This window comes from Metarhizium acridum (genome assembly GCF_019434415.1).
Source record: "Metarhizium acridum strain ARSEF 324 chromosome Unknown scaffold_555, whole genome shotgun sequence".
Taxonomy (NCBI): Eukaryota; Fungi; Ascomycota; class Sordariomycetes; order Hypocreales; family Clavicipitaceae; genus Metarhizium; species Metarhizium acridum.
This window is the reverse complement of record NW_027094039.1, coordinates 270,851-292,212: the sequence shown is the minus strand read 5'-3', so window position 1 is coordinate 292,212 and position 21,362 is coordinate 270,851. Positions and strand designations below refer to the sequence as shown.

General features: G+C 53.0%; 9 protein-coding genes and 1 non-coding gene across 14 annotated transcripts; 6 read left to right on the top strand and 4 right to left on the bottom strand.

Annotated features, from left to right (window-relative positions):
- Positions 1–367: 367 nt before the first annotated feature.
- On the bottom strand, positions 368–3,999 carry SKN7 (kinase-regulated stress-responsive transcription factor skn7). Of its 3 annotated transcripts, XM_066121241.1 has the most exons (5): positions 3,236–3,999; positions 3,139–3,155; positions 2,992–3,064; positions 2,765–2,905; positions 663–2,696 (listed from the first exon to the last, which is right to left on the bottom strand). In XM_066121241.1, exons 1-5 carry the CDS (start codon positions 3,290–3,292, stop codon positions 1,752–1,754), a joined length of 1,233 nt encoding a protein of 410 aa, XP_065973596.1. In that variant the 5' UTR covers positions 3,293–3,999; the 3' UTR covers positions 663–1,751. The 3 variants fall into 3 exon arrangements, with proteins under 3 accessions (XP_065973594.1, XP_065973596.1, XP_065973595.1); XM_066121239.1 differs by having other exon boundaries at positions 368–2,696; positions 2,765–3,999; XM_066121240.1 differs by having other exon boundaries at positions 663–1,755; positions 1,848–3,999.
- A 4,724-nt stretch (positions 4,000–8,723) lies between these two features.
- J3458_018777 (uncharacterized protein) lies at positions 8,724–9,116 on the bottom strand (the record flags this gene model as incomplete). The annotated part of the gene is made up of 1 exon (XM_066121238.1): positions 8,724–9,116. The coding sequence occupies one exon, from the start codon at positions 9,114–9,116 to the stop codon at positions 8,724–8,726; it is 393 nt and encodes a 130-aa protein (XP_065973593.1).
- A 1,134-nt stretch (positions 9,117–10,250) lies between these two features.
- On the bottom strand, positions 10,251–11,291 carry J3458_018776 (uncharacterized protein; the record flags this gene model as incomplete). The annotated part of the gene is made up of 3 exons (XM_066121237.1): positions 10,251–10,916; positions 10,961–11,211; positions 11,264–11,291. The coding sequence occupies 3 exons, from the start codon at positions 11,289–11,291 to the stop codon at positions 10,251–10,253; spliced, it is 945 nt and encodes a 314-aa protein (XP_065973592.1).
- A 105-nt stretch (positions 11,292–11,396) lies between these two features.
- Positions 11,397–11,918, top strand: J3458_018775 (uncharacterized protein; the record flags this gene model as incomplete). The annotated part of the gene is given in 2 exon segments (XM_066121236.1): positions 11,397–11,870; positions 11,887–11,918. The coding sequence occupies 2 exon segments, from the start codon at positions 11,600–11,602 to the stop codon at positions 11,916–11,918; spliced, it is 303 nt and encodes a 100-aa protein (XP_065973591.1). The 5' UTR covers positions 11,397–11,599.
- A 186-nt stretch (positions 11,919–12,104) lies between these two features.
- Positions 12,105–13,088, top strand: J3458_018774 (uncharacterized protein). Its single transcript, XM_007812821.2, has one exon. The coding sequence runs from the start codon at positions 12,457–12,459 to the stop codon at positions 13,045–13,047; it is 591 nt and encodes a 196-aa protein (XP_007811012.2). The 5' UTR covers positions 12,105–12,456; the 3' UTR covers positions 13,048–13,088.
- Positions 13,089–13,550: 462 nt separating this feature from the next.
- Positions 13,551–16,492, top strand: GCD6 (translation initiation factor eIF-2B epsilon subunit, GEF). 2 transcript variants are annotated; one of them, XM_066121234.1, is made up of 3 exons: positions 13,551–13,976; positions 14,049–14,105; positions 14,197–16,492. In XM_066121234.1, exons 1-3 carry the CDS (start codon positions 13,800–13,802, stop codon positions 16,231–16,233), a joined length of 2,271 nt encoding a protein of 756 aa, XP_065973589.1. In that variant the 5' UTR covers positions 13,551–13,799; the 3' UTR covers positions 16,234–16,492. The 2 variants fall into 2 exon arrangements, with proteins under 2 accessions (XP_065973589.1, XP_065973590.1); XM_066121235.1 differs by having other exon boundaries at positions 13,551–14,105.
- On the bottom strand, positions 16,493–19,057 carry J3458_018772 (uncharacterized protein). Of its 2 annotated transcripts, XM_007812823.2 has the most exons (3): positions 18,479–19,057; positions 18,365–18,412; positions 16,493–18,290 (listed from the first exon to the last, which is right to left on the bottom strand). In XM_007812823.2, the coding sequence occupies exons 1-3, from the start codon at positions 18,552–18,554 to the stop codon at positions 16,690–16,692; spliced, it is 1,725 nt and encodes a 574-aa protein (XP_007811014.2). In that variant the 5' UTR covers positions 18,555–19,057; the 3' UTR covers positions 16,493–16,689. The 2 variants fall into 2 exon arrangements, with proteins under 2 accessions (XP_007811014.2, XP_065973588.1); XM_066121233.1 differs by having other exon boundaries at positions 16,493–18,412.
- A 342-nt stretch (positions 19,058–19,399) lies between these two features.
- On the top strand, positions 19,400–19,768 carry J3458_018771 (uncharacterized protein; the record flags this gene model as incomplete). The annotated part of the gene is made up of 1 exon (XM_007812824.1): positions 19,400–19,768. The coding sequence occupies one exon, from the start codon at positions 19,400–19,402 to the stop codon at positions 19,766–19,768; it is 369 nt and encodes a 122-aa protein (XP_007811015.1).
- Positions 19,769–20,006: 238 nt separating this feature from the next.
- Positions 20,007–20,786, top strand: J3458_018770 (uncharacterized protein; the record flags this gene model as incomplete). The annotated part of the gene is made up of 1 exon (XM_007812825.2): positions 20,007–20,786. The coding sequence occupies one exon, from the start codon at positions 20,007–20,009 to the stop codon at positions 20,784–20,786; it is 780 nt and encodes a 259-aa protein (XP_007811016.1).
- Positions 20,787–21,228: 442 nt separating this feature from the next.
- J3458_018769 lies at positions 21,229–21,300 on the top strand. The gene has a single exon. It is a non-coding gene; the product is annotated as a tRNA-Thr (tRNA).
- Positions 21,301–21,362: the final 62 nt, after the last annotated feature.

Sequence of the window (21,362 nt, the reverse complement as noted above, 5' to 3'; positions counted from 1 at the left end):
AATAAAAAAAAAGGGGGGGGGGGATCGGCGTCATAATATTGATCGTCAACAAGCCTGCCTCCTCAAAGATTCCAGACCCCCTAGCGGCCCGAACCACCCTTTCTCGGCCGGCAAAAGTCTGTGCCCACCCTTCCTTTGCCAAGCAAAAACTCATGTTGTTTGCTGTCATGAGTCGTCCAACCCGCTTCGCCGTGGCCCCGAGGCTCCGACAAGACCCCGCCTACGCGCCGGTCCAGACCGTGATGGACCATCAGCCCGGAGCCGGGATCCCGGACCAGGAGATTGGCGCCACAGTCTGGAGCTGGTCGCTATTATTATATCAGCCCGATGCCCTCTCTCCCTCGCCCCCCCTCACTTTCAAGAACCTCGATACGGCCTCTGTTGTAACTTGTGATCCCAAGGGGGAAAAGGTGCATGCCATAGTGCCGCCTCGTGGTGCTGATTCTTCTCAATCCACAAACTCTTGACCAAAACATTCTTCATCCAGCACTTCTTGCAAGGCACGCACTCGTCAGGCATCATGGCAGGCAGTTGGGTCAATGTGTGCGACTTCCAGCACTCTTGGCATGCAAAAAAAGAAATGGTAAGATGACGTTGACGGCGCCTATATATACTGCGGCTTCCTTTTTTTTTCTTTTCGAATTAAGTTGACATGTTCCACAGGTTTTGTATACAAAATCGCTTCCTATGTGAATGCCCTCGTGCCCTTGCACAGCTTCATCTAAAAATGGCCTTCATTACCAAGAGACCGCGAGGATATCATTAATTCAAAATAGTCCCCGTATCCAAACGCGTCCCCAGCACACCCGCCTGAAACTTTTGGTTTTTGAAAACGACATGCAAATTCCGCCGTCTCGCATTACGTCTCCTCTTCGAAGAGCACCTCCATCCGAGACCAATACTTGGGACGCCACATGCGACCGATCGAATTGGAATATCTGGAGGAGCAAATTAATCGTTGCTCCATCAATGAGCAAAACTGCTTTTTAGAATTAGGCTCCGGTATATGGCAATCGAACCGAATGAATCTCGTCACCAAAGGAGAGAGAATTAGACTCTCCATTTCGCCGAAATAAAAAAAATAATAATAAGAGTCTTGGCCTTGCCCTCAACCATAGTTGGCTTGGGAAATGTTGAGTCTCTGGCGCTTCTCAGGTGGGCTGTCGTGATCCGTGGTTGGGAAGTTGGAACGGCCTATACTGTATTGATTCCCCCCATTTATCATGCCATTCCACTGGTCGACATTGCTTGGACCCATATGACTTGGGGACCAGCCAGAGCTATTGCCTCCAGGCGGCGTGCTCGACTCAAACTTGAGCGATGGGGGAGCGGCAGCCACATAGGAAACGTTGCTCATCATAAACCCAGCTTCCGACTGCTCTGGGGGATCCTTGAGGAGATGAGCCAAATGCGTCCGGACTGATTTGAGCATTCCTTCTTTAGTGAAAGGCTTTGCTAATACTTCGTTCATGCCTTCACGTGGCGTCGTTAGTCTACGTACCCAGGACACACAGAGTTTCTAATTGGGTCTCGGGTCGTTGCGGGGGGGTTCTTACCATGCTCAAAGTATCCGTTAACCTCATCAGGCCTGATATTCGAAGTCATCGCAATAATGGGAGTCGTGGGGCAATGTCGGCGAATGTACATGGTTGCCGAAACACCATCGAGCCGAGGCATAATAATGTCCATGAACATCAAGTCGAAATGATCCCGGCCTAAATTGCTGACGCGGGTGTAGGCATCAGCGCCATTCAGCTGTGACGAATTAGCATCGGCAGTTCTATGCACGCGATACTCAGAAATCGTCCCAACGTCACTAGGGAGCTCTTTTGGTTTACAAAACTTACAGCATGCTCGACCTCGCATCCCATCGAATTCAAAAACTTGATGCCGATCTTGGCGCAAGTCTGATCATCTTCGACGAGAAGGACCTGCGGCTTTTTTGGACCCCACATGGGTGTTGCTCGATCCGTGCCCAGCCCAGTTGTTACCGGAACGTTGGAGATGGGTGCAGGAGCTGAAATGGTTGCCTCACTCGACAAAGCGGTGCTCGGGGTGCCTTCATTGGGAATCGCGAATGGAATCTTGTGAATATGGTCAGGTTGAAACGGATCAATACCGACGGTCTGCCCCACAGGGTAGACGGGATACCGACTAAGGTCCGTCATGGGGTCGTGCATGAGAGGCATGGTGACGGGCGTGATCAGAGCCGCAGATTCAGATGGAGCGGCGTATATGCCATGAAGGCGCTCGAGTTCTCGGTCGGATACGGCGTCGGGAGCCACACTAGAAAGAAGTTCTCGCGCTCTGCGCAGTTCCGGCACGCCATCTTCGACATCGTTGGAGCCATTTGAATTCATCGACTGTCCCATGATGCCTCGACTTCTCCCATCGTAGGGAGAAAGATAATTGAGCATCTCGTACTGTGCCTGTTTCTGGGCATTGACCATCTTTTGTAAAGTCATGACCTCATTCACCAGCAGCCGGTTGGCCTGGGAAACCTCGGCATACAACTCCTGCAGTTGCTGAACCTGCTGCTGCGTCGCGGTTAGTTGTTCCGTTACGACACTGACATGCTGGCTTGTGGTAAAGTCCTCGGTGACTTGGGGCTTCCTGGGGGCGGGGGCTTTCCGCCGAATGTTGTCAAGGCCATCCTTGCTGTCGGCGCGAAAGTAGGGGTGTTTGAACTCCAATACCTGTAAGCGCAAACGAAGTTAGTCTTGAGTATCCCGTGCTCGATGTACAGTCCAATGCGCCTTCATACATTTCCGCCCGGGTTGGACGACTCGCTGTCGCTTGACGGTTTTACTTTGTGAAAATCGTATTTGTTCAATTGCCGAATAAAACTGGACATGTTGCTGTGCTTGAAGTGTTTAGGAAGAATAGATCGGGTAAACTTCTCGCCCTATGCCGGGATAGAAATACTGTCAGTCTCGAAACGCATCTTGGGCCACTCGTGTTGAAAGACGATTGACGAGACATGTGTCGCACCTCTACCACGACGAATGAATCGCCGTCTTTCCCCCATCGGGCTACATCTTGATGTGACGGGTCCTCCAACATGCTGTGAGAGTTGTGATCAGCACCATCGGCCATTTAGCTCGAGCGGGGGAGGGGAAGGTCATGGATGGATAATACCGGAAGAGTTTGCGAACCTGTTTCGAGGGAACAGTGAGTTAACCAATGAAGAAATTCACATTTTGAACACAAGCATTGGGTAACAGAAAAAACGTACGAATTCACTGGAATTGTTGCTGCCGCCGGTGGCAGCGGGTACCTCGCTTCCCGACATTGTCGGGTTGGGAGAAGATGATTGCGCCGGACCGAAGCCCAAAGGTTCGTCACCGGTGGCGAGCGTTTGTGTACGCGCTCGGAGGCCGGACGGGAAGACTTGCGATATCCGTCTCGTTTTGCCTAGCAAAGGCAGCCCGCGGGAGGGAATGGCAGAGGAGAGGTATACTCGGCTTCTGTCGGCGATGGTATGTCTGCACCTGGACGTAATCGGGGAAGGGTTTCCGGTACAAGCTCCACAGTGAGAAGTCGTCGGCGTCAGAAGCTCGGGGGGAGCGCAAGGTCGGTCGCCGACGGCCTGGGCAGTATAGGGTCGTAGCTTGGCAAGAAAATTGGGAATTGGCGATGGTGAGGCGAAGGGTCTGGGGGACAGACGGGAGAGTCGACGACGGATGAAGAAAGTGAGATTGTGGATTTGAACGAGTTGCCCAGGTTGTGGAAAAGGACCATTCGACTAACGGATGGATGACAGCTGGGGGGGCGCCTGGCAAGTACAAGAGGTGGGCCGGGGTACACACCAGACTGTAGGCCACTGAGAAACGAGGGCACTTGAGGAGCCAGGACTAGAGGACTGAAATTGCCAGGGGGAAGTCGAGGTCAGGTCTTTGGGTCGACGGTACGCGAAGAGAGCACAAGTATACGGAGTAACCGGTGCTGTGAATAATGCAACGATATCTAGAGTGCAGCTTGAAAAAAAAATTAATTTACGGGCTGACAAGACAAAATGTCTGTCGAACCTGGTTCTCCAAGTGATAGTAAAATCCGAATGCACGACTGTGGTGGCGACAAGGACCAGCTGGGGCTGGCGGCGGGCGCACCGGGCCAGAGGCACCGGAGCCGGCAAGGATCAATCGATAACGTACTGGGTATCAAATGGACATGGAGGACAGACGTGGTGGGCTTCGTTTCAATGTCGCCCAGCGCTGAGTCTACCCAAATGCATCATTCTCAATGTTTGTCTGACCTACGGGGCGTTGCTCGAGAGAAGTCAAGTCGGGTGACCAAGTGTGCGCAACATTTCACATACCAAGGCAGGTACCTGAGGTACTAGGATCCAAGTAGTGTCAAGCCAAGCTGCTCGGCTGGTAAGTATTGCAGTGCAGCCCTCGAGCAATAGGTGGAAGTATGCGCGGGACCTGTGGCATCGCCAGCCTCAAGTTGCGAAAAAAGATGGCGTGCCAATCAATGTCCAGGGTTGGCCATCTCGATCTCGTCCGTCCAGTCGGCCACCAAACTCGTCGACTCCAGAGCTTGGCGCTCAAATGTTGATGTGCAGAACATTCAATTCGAGCGGAAGTACTTCCCCTAGCACCCGCGCTACCGTCGCGAGCAGACGCACCTACGTCCCCCACGGTACCAAGGGAGGCAGTACTTTGTACTTTGAGCATGCGGATTGAACTTTGAACAAAGGGCCCCAAGTATACATGCGACGCAGATGACGACGTAGACACGAGATTCCGACACGCTGCCAAGAACATCAATGATCCCATACCTACTTTAGCAGGTAGCCATTAACGTTCTGAACGGCTGAAATTTGAAAAAAAAAAAAAACAAAAAAAAAACACGCAAATTCGTCTAGATGACAGTGTGATGCACCCGTGGTGGCGTCAAAGGTAGTAGATCCGAGGCCATCGGGTGTCACCACCAGCCTTGGCTAGCCGAGCAATACGCCTGCCCCAGATCTATTATACGGCATTGACAAGGGAAAGAGGAGTCGGGCAAAGAGGAGGGGGAGGGGCGTGGGCCACGGGCATGGTCGCAAAGGGCTGCCGTGGACATTTTCAATGCCGAGTCTGGTAGAAGATTGAGTCAATGGGTTGCATGGTGGGGTGGACGCATCAGCAATGGCAAATGGCAACATGGCAAAAGGCCATGTTTTGAACTCTGAGAGAATCAAACATGTTGGCATGCCTTGCCTCTCAGCGTCGCTGGTTGGCCAAGGCCAGAAGCTGCTTCTGCTTCTGCTTCTCTGCATGCTGCACCTAATACGTGCCCTGCAGCAACCAGACTGCAGCACCAGACTCCCGTCGAGCACCTGCGCCCCGCACGCTCGAGCTGCGCGGTTGGCCGACGGGGTGGCGGCACTGTTGTTGGCTGGCGCCCATGTCGAGACGGACGTCCAAATTCAGTCCTGGTAAAATGCGCGGCAGGAGTAATAATATGTGCAGAGTCGATAGTACCAAGTAAACTACCCCTGTGGTGAAATCTACAAAAGCCTAAAATCCCTGTCCCCGTCTAGATGGGCCCATGTAAGCAAGCTCCTCGGACGCTGGGAGATGGAGTTGGGAAATCGAAAAGGGAGCGAGCACTTGGCTCCGTACGGTGGTGGTGGTTGTACCGCTTCGAGGACCCGCCAGCCAGCCATGTCTCTTGTCTTAATTTTTAAGATGGCCGCCTGGTGTATTTTGGCCCACTAGTCCGGGAACGTAGGACGCCAGATGCCCTTGTTCGGACGTGATGCGACAACTATGATGAAGACTTGAACAACAACTGGAGCTGCGCAGCGCAAAACCGGGGCATTGAGTGTGCGTGGCGTCTCAGCCAGGAAGCAAAATTCTCCTAGCCTCGATCCCGACGTTGCCGGATTTCTCACATTTGACAGATTTCAACCACGGTCAAACAAGGCCAGCGGGTGGTCGAATACGTATGCCCACAAGCTGCAGTTGCGTATAATTCACACTTGGTTGGTGGATGGAGAGACCAAAACATCCACCAGATGCCACCAGAAATCGGGACACCAGACTGCTCACTTCGCCCTCCGTCCCTGTTGTTCTCACGTGGCCGTGACGAATCATGCAGTTGAGCATCGTGAGACCAGTTGCTGTCGTGCATTGTTCGCCTACTTGTCGCTCTGGTTTGGCCTTGCGACTAGTGGCATCTGGTGCCCGTGCCCCATTTCCACCCCGTCTCCAGCCTCCAAATTTGCTCTTTTTTTGCACCTGCTGTCTTTCAATGTTCCTTCCCTTTCCGGAGTGGCCGTTGCACCGTCGGACGTTTTCTCCATCCAGCAGCAGCTCCAGAGACCGTGTGGCGCATTCTGCCGCGCACAGTGGGGCCCCTCGGTTCTTTTTTCCTCGTCAGTGTGCGAGTGCGGTTGTGTGAAGAAGGTCGACAAGTAGATGCTGATGCTGACTGGATGCTAATATCGGTCGACCTGGCATGAACCAGTTGAGCCAGGTGCTTCTGTCCATCGCAGCTGACATGCTCGCCAATGAATCATGCTGGCACGTCGAGCCGAGAGACACCTTTGCGCACTTTCCGCTCCCGCGGCTGCGAGTTTGTTACACACTGCAGGCTGCAATCCAACATGCAATCACACGCAACACGCAACGCGCTGGCTTGGTTGACCAGGACCTAAAATATACTTCCAGAGTCACCATGGCGGCGGGTCCCCGATTTCCAAGATTGGCTCCGATACTCTTGGGACCTCCTGATGTGCCCGCGGATCGAGCGACCAGCAGATCCCCAGTCTTTTTTTTTTTTTTTTTTTTTTTCCTCTTAAGAAAAGGTGAAAGTAAACGAGATGGGGGGTCGAAACTCTCGCTCCATACTGGAAAAGCGTCGACATGGGCCCAGGAAACAAAACAACCATGTTTTAGCTCGGCCACAACGTCGGCAACTCCACCATGGTTCACCACCCTCGTCACCTGTGTCATGCCTTCGTGCTGTAATAGCCCGTTATCCATTTTTGCATGCCGTCGACGACCCTGCCGCCGTCCGCGTGGTCTAGGCCCGGGCCCCTCCTTCTCTGTTCGCTCCTAGGCTGGTCCAGCTGAGTCCGCCCTCAACACCAATATCCTTCATGTCACGATGCTGCTAAGCACACGCCCCGAGATATTTCGACGTCTCGTTCGTAGAGCCATCTGCAACAGGACCCAGTCCGTCATACGTACCACTAGTAAACTTGTCACACCTGCACCCCAGAGCAATGCTCGGGACACGCCACATGCCGAAAACCAACAGCGCCCACGACCTGAGCCGACAAGCCTTTCTCGCCATGGGCTTGTTCTATTCAAACTTCTCCAGGTTGACGCCGTAGACGCGTCTGCTAAATTTTCCGGTTGAAGCAGTTCTCCGTTAGCTGTGCTGGTGTTGGAAACCCCTTGAAACCCCTTTAGACTCAACGCGCCAAGACAGACCGTTGTATGTATTCGGTGGCGGCGTGCGCCTTGCGCTACGTGAAACCACATTGGGGGCATCTTCAGCCTTCGGGTGTCCGGGATTGAGAATCAATACGCGGCTCTCCGGCTCAGCCTACCGCGACGCATATGCACAATGTCCAATGATGCCTTGCGCCAGTGTTTGATGGCTTCTTTGTCGTGTTCTTTACCCCTTTCGGCTGCATCATGTACACCCGAGACTCACCCTCGGCAGCTCCCGCTAATGATTGATACTCTCCGTTGCTGCCGAAGTTAAGAGACTCTCGGATTCATAGTCCGCAACCACACTCGAACCGTTCCAAGTCTCGTCCAATGTGCTCACTCATGCCAAGGAACTGAACCTCTTGTTGACTTTGCTACCGATCCGCCAGAACTAATATACCTTTCACAGCCGTTTAAATAAGCATCACGGAATGGCGAGTGGACAGGCGAGTGGAAAGAAGCACGGGCTGGGCGGAGCAAAACCATGACGATGTGGCTAGCTATGGGTGCAGTTGATTGCCAACATGGGTACCAATGCAACGAGCAAGACACTTCGTTGTCCGGAGACGACTTGAGGTATTCTTTAACAAATAGGGCACTGCCATGGACCATGATGCTTAAAATGACATTGGTTTCTCCCGGCGGAGGATGGGGGTTGCAACATGGACAGGCGGTGGGTTCCGCCAACAGTCACTTCGACACAACCTGTTCTCCAAAAAGGTCTCCTCGTTTCTCTATTTTATCGTTGTCTATATTGTGTGTTGTCAATTTTGTTGTGTCCTCACGCCAAGTTTACTAGCGTCTTACATATTCAACAAAGCACGTTGTTTTGGGCGTGACCTCCCTCATAGCTGTGACGATACAGTCCAATTCGATCTAGTTCAACAACAGGAAACAGGGTCCTAGGGGACGTGGCTCTCCAGGGGATCTTGGGTCGGGCTGCCAATTTTATTTCGCTTCACGAGGCGGCCAGCAAAGTGGGAGTCGCGGTCTTGGCGGACGAGGTCCAGGGCGCCGTAGAGGTCGAGGGATCCCTGCAGAAGTTCGAATATTCAGGCAAGTTCACTCTTCCTTTCGTCGCTACAGCTTTGACTGGCGGGAATCAATTGCAGCCAGGACAAATGTCGCACAGCCCGACTTGAGCGCAACTCGCCGTGAGAACAATGCTCTGCGGCCGCTGAGTGACGGAGGAGGTCGACTTGCTGCTTCAGTCAAAGGCCCATCTCCCATGCGCCATGGTTTCGGCACGCAGGGCAAGAGCATCGTCTTTGTGGACGAACCACCAGCGGCTTATGTCCAAGCCTGACCAGGCGTTTTCCTGTGTCGTAACAGCATCGAGGTTCTGTCAGCAAAGGCAAGAAGATATCTGCTGGGAGAAAAGCGAAACGGATCATTCAGATTTTCTTGACTGATCACTTGGCGTCGCAAACAGGCAAAGTCGCCAGCGATTTCAAGTCCAATCTCATCAATCAGTATTGTTGAGCTCGATATTGACAAAGGAGAATACAAAGTGCAATATCGATCTGAAGGCGAGGATGGAGCACAATCAAATGCGGCACCATACCTTGTACGCATACAGTATGCCGGCGCCTTGACCGTCTGTGAGCCCACGAGAGAGCTTACATCGACTAGTCTCGGCGGCCTTTTTGGATCCGAACAAGAGATCCTCCAAGCCCTGAACATGTCGTGGGGTATCGTGCCAAGATTGATGCGTGCGTTGCCTCAATCAGAACGAGTCGGCACTTCGGCCTAAACTCCGATGACAAGATTAGTCGTGCAGGTGGCCTTTAAATTCTTCGAGGGCCACGTCGCGGATCTTATTCAACATTCAAGTCAGACGTGGTGCATTTCTACGACGACTGCCCTCTTGATATACTAGCAACGCAATTCGTGACGGTGAATAGTCACAACTTACGGAAACTAGCGGCCTTTCTCACAAATTCCGTCTGTAAATGCCACTCATATGGTCAAGACAAACCGGCAAGGAGATGTCATCAAGCGGATCAAAATGATTTTTCCTTTGTGATGCCGTCGTGTGAGCTAGGGATATGTAATATCGTGAGACGCGCCCGGGTTTTGCTCTGGGCTAAATTAGCACACTCCGTCGTTGATATCTTAACAACAACCCTTGTCTTTTTCCTACCATTGATCACAACTAGCATGGTCCTGACTCCTGATCAGTGACGTGCGGGGATCGCGGCCATTCCATGGCGGGCCGAGGCGAATGTGGGGTTTGTGTAGTGCTAGTTACATGGTTCGTCGCAGCGGCGCCAAGACGGGATAGTTTTGTGGGGCTACGGCGATGAAGTCGATCAACAACAAACTTTTATTGAGTGCACAACGTGGGTATTTGACGAACCAATCGTCCCACCTGATGATGAACAACAGACGGCGCGTATCTCGGCGAGCATAAGCCGCACACAATGTGACTGGAATTGGGCGGTGACACGACATTTGCTCTGAAGATCAGGCTACGGAATGAGTCGATTGAATGCAGGGGAATAACGTAGCCATTGATAGTCCCGGACGGGGGCCTGTTGGCGGGCGGTTCCGGCTGACATGGTAAATGCGGTCATCTTCTGCGGGAGCATGGTGGCAGCATCCTTTACCAACCGGCTTTAGCATCCGCAAGGAGTCGGCCATTAGTGACCATGGAAGACTGGGAGATTTGTTTCGCATCTGCTTCCGACGTCAGGCTCAAGAAAGTCTGACCGTCTTGGCAACGCGGCCCCCATGGTGGGCTCTATACGTCTGGTGCAACACCCAAGGAGTGTCTGGAACATGGGCAGCAGGGGTTGTTTAGCGTCACGGCCTTGTCTATGGTGTCTCGATGGCGACGTGGTCAGCAAACTCCTCTATACCTAGCGCAAACACCATCATGGCAAGGTGGTCGATGAGCCCAGGGGACATGGCTATAAGTGGTGCAAGTTCCCGCGCCACGTCAAGGGCTTCGTTGGCGGCCCGGACAATGTCTGCCCCTTGGAATCGGAGCGGCGGTCCCCGTGGTTGAAGACCGCGGAGCTCCTGCAACGCGCCTCCGGGCCTGGCTTGCTGAAGGACCGCGGGAACGGCGCATCCAGCCGCGGCAAGGCCGCTGGAAAGACTGCGCTTCTTGCCATGACCGCCATCCTTGCAGCCCGACATGCCAATCATGTCTGATATACGTGTCGCTTCATTTTTATCCAGGTTGATGACGACGTCGCCAACCTTGTAGTCTTTGTCGTCTTTTGTGATGTGAGTTGTTGTATGTAGGTGGAGCGGGGCCACTACGCGGGTTGGCTTGATGGTGTTTGTGATATACGTACGGAGTACAGGGAGGGAAACGTACTTTGTTGGAGGAGCAGTTGGATCGGGTGTCGGCGTAATGACGACTATGGACGAGCCTTCAGCTGATATGGTCAATGGTCTTCCGCGGTCCAAACCGCCGGCCGAGCTGGCTGCTGCTTGAGGAATGTGTTGGTTTTCGTCCTCTAGCAATCGCCACTGCGCGTGAATGATGGAAGCAAGCCTCACGAAAATGCGCCTACCACGAGGAACGATCTGGATACCAGCCGGTAAAAGTCGCGCTTCGCAAGCCCATTGTCTACCGACATGTCTGCCGACCGCAAGACGCCGTGAAGCGCCTGGTAGCAAGCGTCTCCATGACCCTTGTCCTTGCAGGAATCACCGCCTAGGGTGTCCTGAAGCTTCTGTAATAAGTCGCCCGAAAAGACGGCATCAAAATCCTTGCCGTCTTGACCAGACACCCAAAGCGACACTCCTTCGAGGTCATGAGGGCCTCCCTGTTTAGAGTTAGTTGGAGTTGCTGTCTCCCGCTCAAAGTCACCTACATCGCTCCCGGCGTATGTATATCCTCATGTGCGGCACCGCCGTTGCGAACCTTTTTCGTTTGCGCATGTATGGTGCAACTACACACCAGTTTATTCCTCTCCAGACTTTCTTCTCAAGTCCGGACAGGAATATGCTTGTGCTATTTTTGGTCATTTCTCAGCTGTCGCTCCTTCTGCAGGCTGGGGGCGCATCTGCAGTCATCGCCAAGACAGAATCCAGCCGAGAGCCGCTGGGCTTCCGAGGGACTCTTGTCGATTTGGGGGCGGTTTGAGAAATATTGTACATGATGTTAGAAACCGTATTTGAAAGACCCGTATACGGACGCTTGGGGCAAGATGCAGGACGAAATTGGCAAAATCATGCCCAAATTCCAAGACAAAAACCGCTGGGAGATTGTTAAATATCCTCCTGCGCAAGATGAGGTCAGAAACGTCGAAATAGACGATCAAGGCAACAAAAGGTGCATTTTTGACCCTCTGGAGGACACGTATCGCGGCCGCATGCTCTGCAAGTTTGACCCGGACCACAATGGCAAGAGAAAGATTACGTTGTGGATCGAGAATAAGCAGTACCACGAGATACTGGGCATTATGAGTCGCCGCAAAAGTAGGAGTTCCTATAGCCAATGCAACAGAGAAGCTCATGAAAAAGTGAGGACCTGGCATAAACAACTGCGTGAACTTTTTATGGAAGGAGCCACCGGCTGCGCAGCCTGCAAAAACCTTGGACAGGGGTCTGGGTCTGGGTCCACCCGATTGACCTATAATTAGAGTGCGGAGCGCTGACACAGTTGCCCTGGCCGCAGTAAATGCTCAGCGTTAAAAAGGATGTGCTTCCGTGCAGGGGCAGTTCTTCTATGTTCCTTCCATCAATATAATATACTCGGCAGATGGCCGTCTTTCCTTCATTTGCACGGCTTCCAATCGAGCTACAACAGACAATATGGAATGCAGCGATACCAGCCCCATGCGCAACTGCGTACCTGGCCAAACTGACGATTTAAGCGCGGCACCGAAATGAAGACGGTTCCATCGGCACAAACAGCAAATGCCGAGCGCACCTTTACAACGCCGCGAAAAATGGTCCGGCAAAGAGCGAATTCACCAGCACGCTATCGTCACTCCTCCTCTGCTGCAAGGCTGCCTCCGACGTTGCCGCTGCTGCTTATCAACGCCGCAAAGCAGATTCGCCAATGTCTCTTCGCGGCTTGCGACATGAAATCGACGCCCGTCGCGACTTGCTCATGCCCCAGCAAGGCTGGCAGTCGCAATGCCACAGGCTGGCCACCTCGGTCAGATATATGGAACCTCAGAGGACTCTTCACAACCTGGCTGTCGTGTGGCCAGGGCCGGACACCCAAGAATTCTATGGCTTCAACGCCCTGATGAACCTCTTGTCCCTTTGGGAGAATTTGCACGCCCTTTACGTCGTAGTAGACCCCGGGTACCTGGAAGCGAAGCCTTGGAGACCCGATGAGGACCGATGCTGGGACAACGACCACGACGGCTGCCTTTCTACATTTCTAGATACCTGCAGACTTGATGAATCGCGACATGAGCCGAGTGTATTTTATCATGGAGATCGAGTGTATTACGAAGTTGGTGTTGACGTGCTTGCCAAAGCCGGTGGCCTTGGGCAGGTGGCGGAGCTTCTGTTCGTTGCACAAAAGGAATTAAATGAGACATACCAAGATGAGGAGGAGGAGCCCGTAAAAGTGCATGATTCTATCATGGAAGCATATGTAACTATCATTCTAGAGTTTATAAGAGTCTGCAAATTATAAAGTACAGAGATTTAATTAATACTATGATAAGAATAAATAGCTTTTATTGAACAATTTAAACGTTTTTACTAACTTGTTTAAAAAAGAATTTTAAAAAAAAAGGAGGCTAGATAAAGGGCATCTAGTAGTAACACTATATTTTAGCCGTACCTAGGCTAGGGAACCGTAACTAACCACGCAAGATATATACTTTATAAAAGCTCTTTAAAATATAGCTTTTATAAGCTAGCGTCTCTAAAATACAAAGAGCGTTGGTACCGAGGCGATACAGTTCGTTCTTAAGCGTGGTATTTGTCGAATACAGTAACGTATTAGGTGGACACTGCGAGAGAAAGCCGATAGTTGGAAAAGCTATCGCCGCTCTAGCTTATTTATCACGTGTCCCAAGATAACATACGTACTCTGAAGAAATCAAAATGTGATCAAGGCCGTTTCTGTAACTCCAGCCGTTGGAGCGCCCCCCCCCCCCCCCCCACCCCCCTTTTCCCCTGTCACGGCGTCTTCATTTTCCAACCTTTCAACAACAAATTAGGTCTCGCAAGTATTGGGCGCATCAAGCTAGATATTGACGACCATCGAGACCTGTGTCGAAGAAATATTTTCGGGGCGCAAGGGTCATCGGCATTGATAGTACTACTAACTACCATCAAGTCGAAAATCCATCAATCGCAGTTGATATAGGGTAGGCATCGAAGGTCGTGCAGCTAGGAGCCACCGCAGCCCTGCATTGAGTCACCTCGTCTCTGAGTGGGATGGGGCGGGCAAAGTTCAAGGTCCTCTCACCCCACGCTCAAGCTCTATTCATTCTCCAACTTTTCCATCTCGTCGCTCCGGTCATGTCGCACAAGGGCAAGAACAGCGCGGCCAAGGGCAAGAAGCCTGCCAAGTCTGGCGCCGAGAGCAAAGGCGAGGATGTCTTGCAAGCAGTCGTACGTGGGATGGCAGGGCTCATTTGTCAAATGATGGGTTGAAGTTCGAGGCTAACATGGTGTTCTACCCAGATTCTTGCCGACTCGTTTCAGGACAGATTCAGGCCCTTTACGATAGACAAGCCAAGAGTAAGTTGGAACGAATGGGTGATTGGGAATGCCCAGAAAGAAATGCCCGCACCTTACTCCGTACCTAGCTAACCAATGGACGTGGTGGTAGTGTCTGTTACCACTGGGGAACACGCCAATCATCGAGTATACTCTGGAGTTTCTGGCCATGAACGGTGTCAACGAAGTGTACATTTACTGCGGCGCCTTCACAGACCAAGTCGAAGATTACATCTGCCGGTCAAGATGGGCTGCTACGTCGAGATCATGCCCCTTCTCTGTCGTCCAGTTCGTGCGTTTGTCAGATGCGAGGTCGGTTGGTGACGTATTACGAGATTTGGATAAGCGATCCCTTGTCGACGGTGACTTCCTAGTGGTTCATGGAGACTTGGTATCAAATTTCATGCTGGATGGAGTTCTGGCAGCACACCGTAAACGAAGAGAGACCAGCGCCGCCAATATTATGACGGTTGTCCTGCGTAGTGGTGGCGACGAGGACCACCGTACCAAGACAAATGGAATCACGCCGATATTTGCAGTTGATGCCAAGAACCAGCGATGTCTGCAGTACGACGAAATGACCCCATTGCAAAGCGACCACTATTTGGCACTTGACCCAGCCATCCCCGACGAATTGTCCACCGAGTATGAAGTTCGGTCCGACCTCATCGACGCGCATATTGATATTTGCACTCCAGAGGTATTGGCGCTGTGGTCAGAGAGTTTCGACTACGAGCTTCCCCGTAGAAACTTCCTTCACGGCGTTTTGAAAGATTGGGAGTTGAACGGCAAGATGATTTACGCAGAGATTTTGGAGGATGGGTACGCGGCCCGTGCAAGCAACCTTCAGATGTACGATGCCATCAGCCGTGACATTCTGGAACGATGGACCTTCCCATTCATTCCCGAGAATAATCTTGTGCCGAAACAGACGTACCAGCGCCATGCAAACGGACTCGTGATGGAGCACAACGTTTCTCATGCACACGATGCCCGTATGGCCAACGCCGTCATTGGCAGGGACACCACCATTGGACCGGGGTCCAAAATCTCCAACTGCTTTATCGGCACAGGCTGCAAGATTGGTGCGAATGTGGTACTGGAGGACTCGACAGTCTGGGATAACACCACAATTGCAGATGGAACGAGAATATCACGCTCTATTATTGGCGACTGGGTAGTCATTGGCAAGAGCTGCACATTACCTCCTGGTTGCCTGGTGGGCTCTAGAGTTCAGATTGATGACAATATTGTGCTGAGCAAGGGCAGCGTCTTGTCAGCTCTGACACTTTCTGGAGAGCCGATTTCCAGAGACACAAAGCTTCTCGGTGCCAGCACAAATGCCGCTGCCTTTGCTGACCTCGACGAAGTCGATTTGGACGAGCGGGACGCCTCGCGTCTACAAAGGTCTCTCATCTACTCACTTGCCGATTTCAATATTTCAACGTCGTCAATTTCCACACTGGCCTCTGATCTGGACTCGGACGCTGACGAGGACGACCACTTCTTGTCCCCCGGGGCCGCCTCCTCATCGCGGTCGCGACTCTCGTCGTTTGCCTCGGACGACTCCACCGGCAAGCTGTCGTTCCATGCTGACGCGGTGCACGGCCTTTTGGACGCACTCCGTGGCGAGACCAAGGATTTCGACGGCGCGAAGCTCGAGTTCATGGGGCTGCGTCTTGCCAACGACGCCTCCGACGCCATGGTGCGAAAGGCCGTGGCCACGGCCTTTGCTCGCCGAGCCGCCGAGCTTCTGACTCTGGAGCACGGCTCCCTAGAACCCACCAAGGCGGCGGAGAAGGCATTGACATCGAACAAGGGCGCGACGGCCTTCATCGACGAAGTCGGCGTCGGCGGCGAGGAAGCAGAACAGGTCGAGTACATTCTCGCGACGCAAAAGGCGCTCCGGCAGATCAAGAATCCCGAGCAAGCCAAGTTGAGTACTCTGTTGGCGGCAATGCTTCAGCAGCTGTATACTCTGGATATCCTGGAGGAAGATGGTATTCTTGGTTGGTGGGAAGACGAGAGGGCAGCCGAGGGCGACGGAGTGGCTGCGCTGAAGGAGAATTGCAAGGTCTTGATTGAATGGTTGGAGAACGCCGAGGAAGAAGACGACGACGAAGACGAAGAGGGCAGTGACGACGAGTAAGTAGACGTCTGTGCATTTCGGAAAATATTTGCGACCCCCAAAATCCTATGCAGATGACACGGGTTTGTCTAAAGGTCAATGGCGCATAAATCTGGGCAATATATCCTGCGAAGGCGTTTTGCAGTAATACGCATTGTCAAAGCGGTCTAATCACTTGCCCTGAGCACCTCTTGCGGATGAAGACAGTACGTCACTACGTCCCTTTAGCAACCATAGACGCATTTACTACTCTAAAAAAATTGTAATGCGGAAGCAAACTATCGTAAACTGGCGTATTTCACACCTGTGACTCTTTCCTGTATATCCCCTGATCCCGCGATATGCTCTTTCATCAGAGGCCGATGGTATCGAAGCACTCCTTGACGCCTGAGGAAAAAAAAAACAAAAGTTTAGTCCATCCCTTTCCCTTGGCCGCTATATATGAAATCCGAATAAAACATGCTTTCCGTTCCCTCACTAGTAGTAGCTTTGCAGGTCGGTGTTGTTCGCAGCCTGCCCTCCGCCCATGGGACGTCCGCTGCCTCGACCACCTCCACGGCCGCCCCCTCGACCTTGATACGATCCTCCGCGGCCAAGGGAAGCTTTCGGACCTGTTGGCAGAGCTTGAGATTGCTGCTGGTTCAGACGTGGGTAGGCGTCGTCGTAGCTAACTGGTTGGCCATATCCGGGCTGCTGATTCTTAGGCTCGACATCGTCCAGGGATCGGTAGTGATAACCAGCACCTCTGCCTCTCCCACCACCCCTGCCTGCTCCTCTGGCACCGCCGCGGAAGCCTCGAGAGGGATTAGCTCTCCCACGACCTCCCCCTCGGCTACCTGAATGGAAACCCCTTGATTCATTACGACCACCGTATTGTCCGTGTGTGCTGTTAGCAACCCAGCCGTCATCGCCAACGCGTTTTCTCTTGGAATGCTTGCTTGCAAATAAACTCTCGTACTCGTCCTTTCTGGGGTCTTCTTCCTCGACACGCAGAATGACCTTTTCGCCTACTGTGGTTTCGAAAACAAAAGATTGTCCAGCTGCCAACGGCTGCCAGTGCTCAATCCTGCCGGCATCCACGGGTCGCGCGCCCTTCCTGAGGGCTAGAACCACTAATGGCACAGGATTGTCTGTATGATATGCTGCTGTGGATGGCACAGGTCGCACACAGGCCGCCCAGATGCTGTTATCGTAACATGCCGTGCCTGTCACCTCCCACAACATCTTCCTCCCCATGCCGCCGACTTTCTCGAGGATGCTTGCGGGGCAGGGCCGTGGACAAATCAGGATATTGTTGGCATGTATCTTGAGTTCGTTGCCGGCTAGTCCTGATGGTAATCGGACAAGCTTCATAAGCCTCTTGCTATCCTCGGAATTTATCATGTAGCTGGTGAAGAACACGGTCTTCTTGATCTGCAGTCTGTTTGGTCGCAGGTGCATCGGTTGCCGCGTAATAGAATTGTTGTGCACATTGATCATGTGTTGCACTTCGGCAACCTCCATGACTGGATCCAGCGTGGTTGAAGTGTCGGCTACTTGGATAACTTCGGCGTCGATAGGGCCACGGGTCGGGGAGGCGGTCTGCCGACGGTTGTACTCGCTGAAAAACTCGCGGAACCCATTCGTGTGCTTTGGCCGGTCCTCGTATACTCTGATTTCAGTAGCCCCCTTGTAAGTCTCCATGAGTGCATGGAGAAACAGCTGCTTGAAGTGCATGGTATTTTGAAATCGCTGATTCGTCGGGCTGACTTGCGGCTTGAGACAAACAATGTCAAAGTCAAGACTCTTGGCGGCAACCATTTTTTTGACCAGCTCGCTGAATCCCTTCTCGGAGCGACCAGTCAACAACACGCACAGAGCGTCGGGCTGCTTAATGGTCAGTTGAACAAGTTGCACGATTTTTTCATTCCACCATCCGTCCCATGCCCGAGGCTCTTCTTTCTCCAAACCCTCGCCCGTTGCAGCGAGAATACGGTTATCGTGCCACCATCCGCCGTTGGTGAAGGCTTCCTGGGTAGCTAGGAGTCCTATTGTCGGACCAGCCCAAAGAGCTGGGTTGGGCAGCGGCGTTTTGAATACTGGAGGCGGATGATTAGCATGGCCAGCTTTGCGCCAGACGGCGGAGGCGGACCGTACAAGGGGGCGCACATACACGTATTATCGAAGTCGTAAACGTGGAGGGCCTTGATTCTGTCGGCGGCTGGTCTATGGTCAGTGAAACTCTCGCTCCGTCACATCAAGCTCGCGATGCAACCGGGAAGCTTACGAGGTAACGTTTTGTTCAGACAGGACCATCGACCCATGGCAGTAATGGTGTAAGAGGGAACCGTTGGAAGCGCCATGGTACACGCTGTACGCCGATGTCATGGCGCTTGACGGAGGACTGATGGGATGGCGTTGGGCCTCGTTTACACAGGAGCGGAAGAGACAAGCAGATGGTGTCGATGTTGCAAAAGTCGATTGCCCACCGGACGGACAGGGATGCGGCGACGGCCTGACGCAGCTTGGGAACAGGGAAGGCGGGCCACAGCCAGACAGGGCCAACGGGGGTAGTAGCTTCGGGGGTGCCGCTGGGGCTGCCGCCGCTGAGGAGTGCGCTGTCAGGCCGGCAAGACCCCGCTGGGACGCCAACCACGAGTGATGATGTCGCGGCACTGGAGGGGCCCCATCTAGATGCTTGAGCCACAACCTCGGTCGTTGCACCGCACAACGCAGGCCAGGTTGACGGACCAGGCCGAGCTCAAACATTTCATTCAGTTGATTCTTTGTTCAGGAGCAAAGGATGACCGGACGATGCGGCAGCATGGGCAGAGCGCAGGACGGAGGACGCAGGACCAGATGGCAGAGCCTCATGAGAGGCTCGGCCGTTGGAGAGGAAGGAGCAGGAATCCAGCAGCCCGACGAAGTTGGCCTTGGCGCGCTTTATCACACACGCTGCCCCGTATCCTCCGCATCTGGGCCAAAAATTGGAGTCTAACTCTCTCTTCCATGTCACAATCTACTGACCCCTCACCAATCGACCCGACAGACGCCACAACTCCTGCGGCCCTGTTTGTCGGCCACACTCATATTCGGATCGGAGAACCAAGTACCAACGAGGGACTGGCGGGAGGCTGACCCGGCACACGCATGCCCCTTTGAGCTTGTCGTTTCTGCTCTGCTACATCTAGGGACAAAGCTTTCTCCAATGGCCTCGCCACTTGCTGCCAGATTCATAGCCAGCAAATCGGGTTCGCTCTCTGTCGGATTCGTTCAGCTCCAACTCCGTGTCAAGGCAGGAACAAGTAAAGACCGCGAGGGAATATTGGCGGTTACAGACAGAGCGATTGAACTGTGCGTGACTGCGCAGCCCAGACATGGCGAGGCCAACAAGGCTGTTGTCCAAGCTCTCAGCAATGCTATAGGCATACCCAAATCGCGGTTCCGGTTTGTCAGTGGACTCAAGTCCAGAGACAAGGTCGTGGCCATTGGCGATATTCAAGGAGACGGGCCAGACTATACCGAGACGGTTCTACGCTTGCTCCGCGAAGCGAGCTATCGAACTCTTACTCCCTAGGTCTCACTCTAGGTCTCACTCTAGTTCTCACTCTCTCCGCCACCACCAACACGCTAGAGCAACTCGTGCGCCGGTTGACTCAACTGGCCGCGACGTTTGGCAAGCTGGTGAACAGTCTGTTTTGGGAGCATTTATAAAACGGCCGCCTGGAATCAACCTCGAAAGGAAGAGCTGCGATCCCCATTCACAGACAGAAGGCACCACCGGGGGTCAGTTCAATTGCGATCGCATTCTCGCCATGTCCAAACCAAGATACACCCTAGCAGCGGTCCGTTTGGACGATGTACCAGAGATTGGCCAACTCACTGCGGATGCCTTTGTTGATGACCGCCAGACTCAAATGAAGAAGCTCGGCAAGGAGCCTTACGACATGAACAAGATGACATTGGAAAGCCTGCCAAGTATGCTGCACAACCCGCGCTGTATTGCCATCAAAGTCGTCGACAAGGACAGCGGAGACATCATGGGTGTGTGCAACTGGGGTTTTCGAGGGTTCAAGCCTGAGGAGGTGCCAAAGATGGAGGGCAAACCACTACCTTTGGAGAAGCCTGAAGAGACAAAGGCAGACTCGGAAGACAAGAAAGAACAATATGCCATTGACGGGGATGGAAAGGAAAGGCTTGACAAGGAGGAGGAAACAGACCCCATAACACGACTACAAGCTCGGACGGGGGCTGATTTGGAGGCATGGATGGAAGAGGTGATGCCAGAAGGAACGAGATGTCTTTTCGTCATTGGCCTGTCGATTTCCCCCAAGTACCAAGGCCGCGGCGTCGGCTCTGCGCTGTTGCGCTGGGGGACTGACATTTGCGATGATCAAGGCATCTTTGCGTGGGTTCACTCCTCAGAGCCCGCCTGGCCGATGTATGAGAAGTGCGGGTTTCAAACCGTACGCTCTCTGGACATTGACTTGGATGAATACGCACCCGCGCCTCCGCCCAACGAGGGACCTGATGCGAAATGGGGGCATTACGTTTTCCGATACATGAAGTACTTTGGAAACAAAGGGGAAGCTTGAGCCTCGGGCTCCTTTCGTACGAGGACGATGACTTTGGGATAAATAGCATGATACCAGTTGAATAGAGAAGCTGTCTCAGTTGCCTGGACTGTCATATGCCCTGGAAGAGCCTATTTATCTGCGCCTGGTTGCACTGGTCTTTTTTTTACAACGGGTGTGTTGCGCCTGTCCGCAGCTTGAGAGCTCACGAGAGCCATCCTATGGTCCTTGAGCCCCTGAAACTGCTTCGGCCTGTTTACTCAAGTACCTAGGTAACTTTCCTCGGTACGGAGTAGTTTCGCACAGACTTTCTAGTGCCAAAATTGAATTTTGGTTCGGCCCCCGCCGCTCGTGAGTGGCGGCAGCACTACCTGTTTATGTATGCCCTCAATTCCGTCGTGGGTCAGATCGTATCCCCTTTTAAACAACATTGGCTCCTCCGTTCCCATCCAATTGCGAACACGCCCCGTTGGCTCAGTGGTAAAGCGTGTCACTAGTAATGACAAGATCACTGGTTCGATTCCAGTACGGGGCAAGCAATCTCAATTCTCTTTTTTGCTTCGTTTTCCAATTGACGTGGATTTACTTGAGCTCATG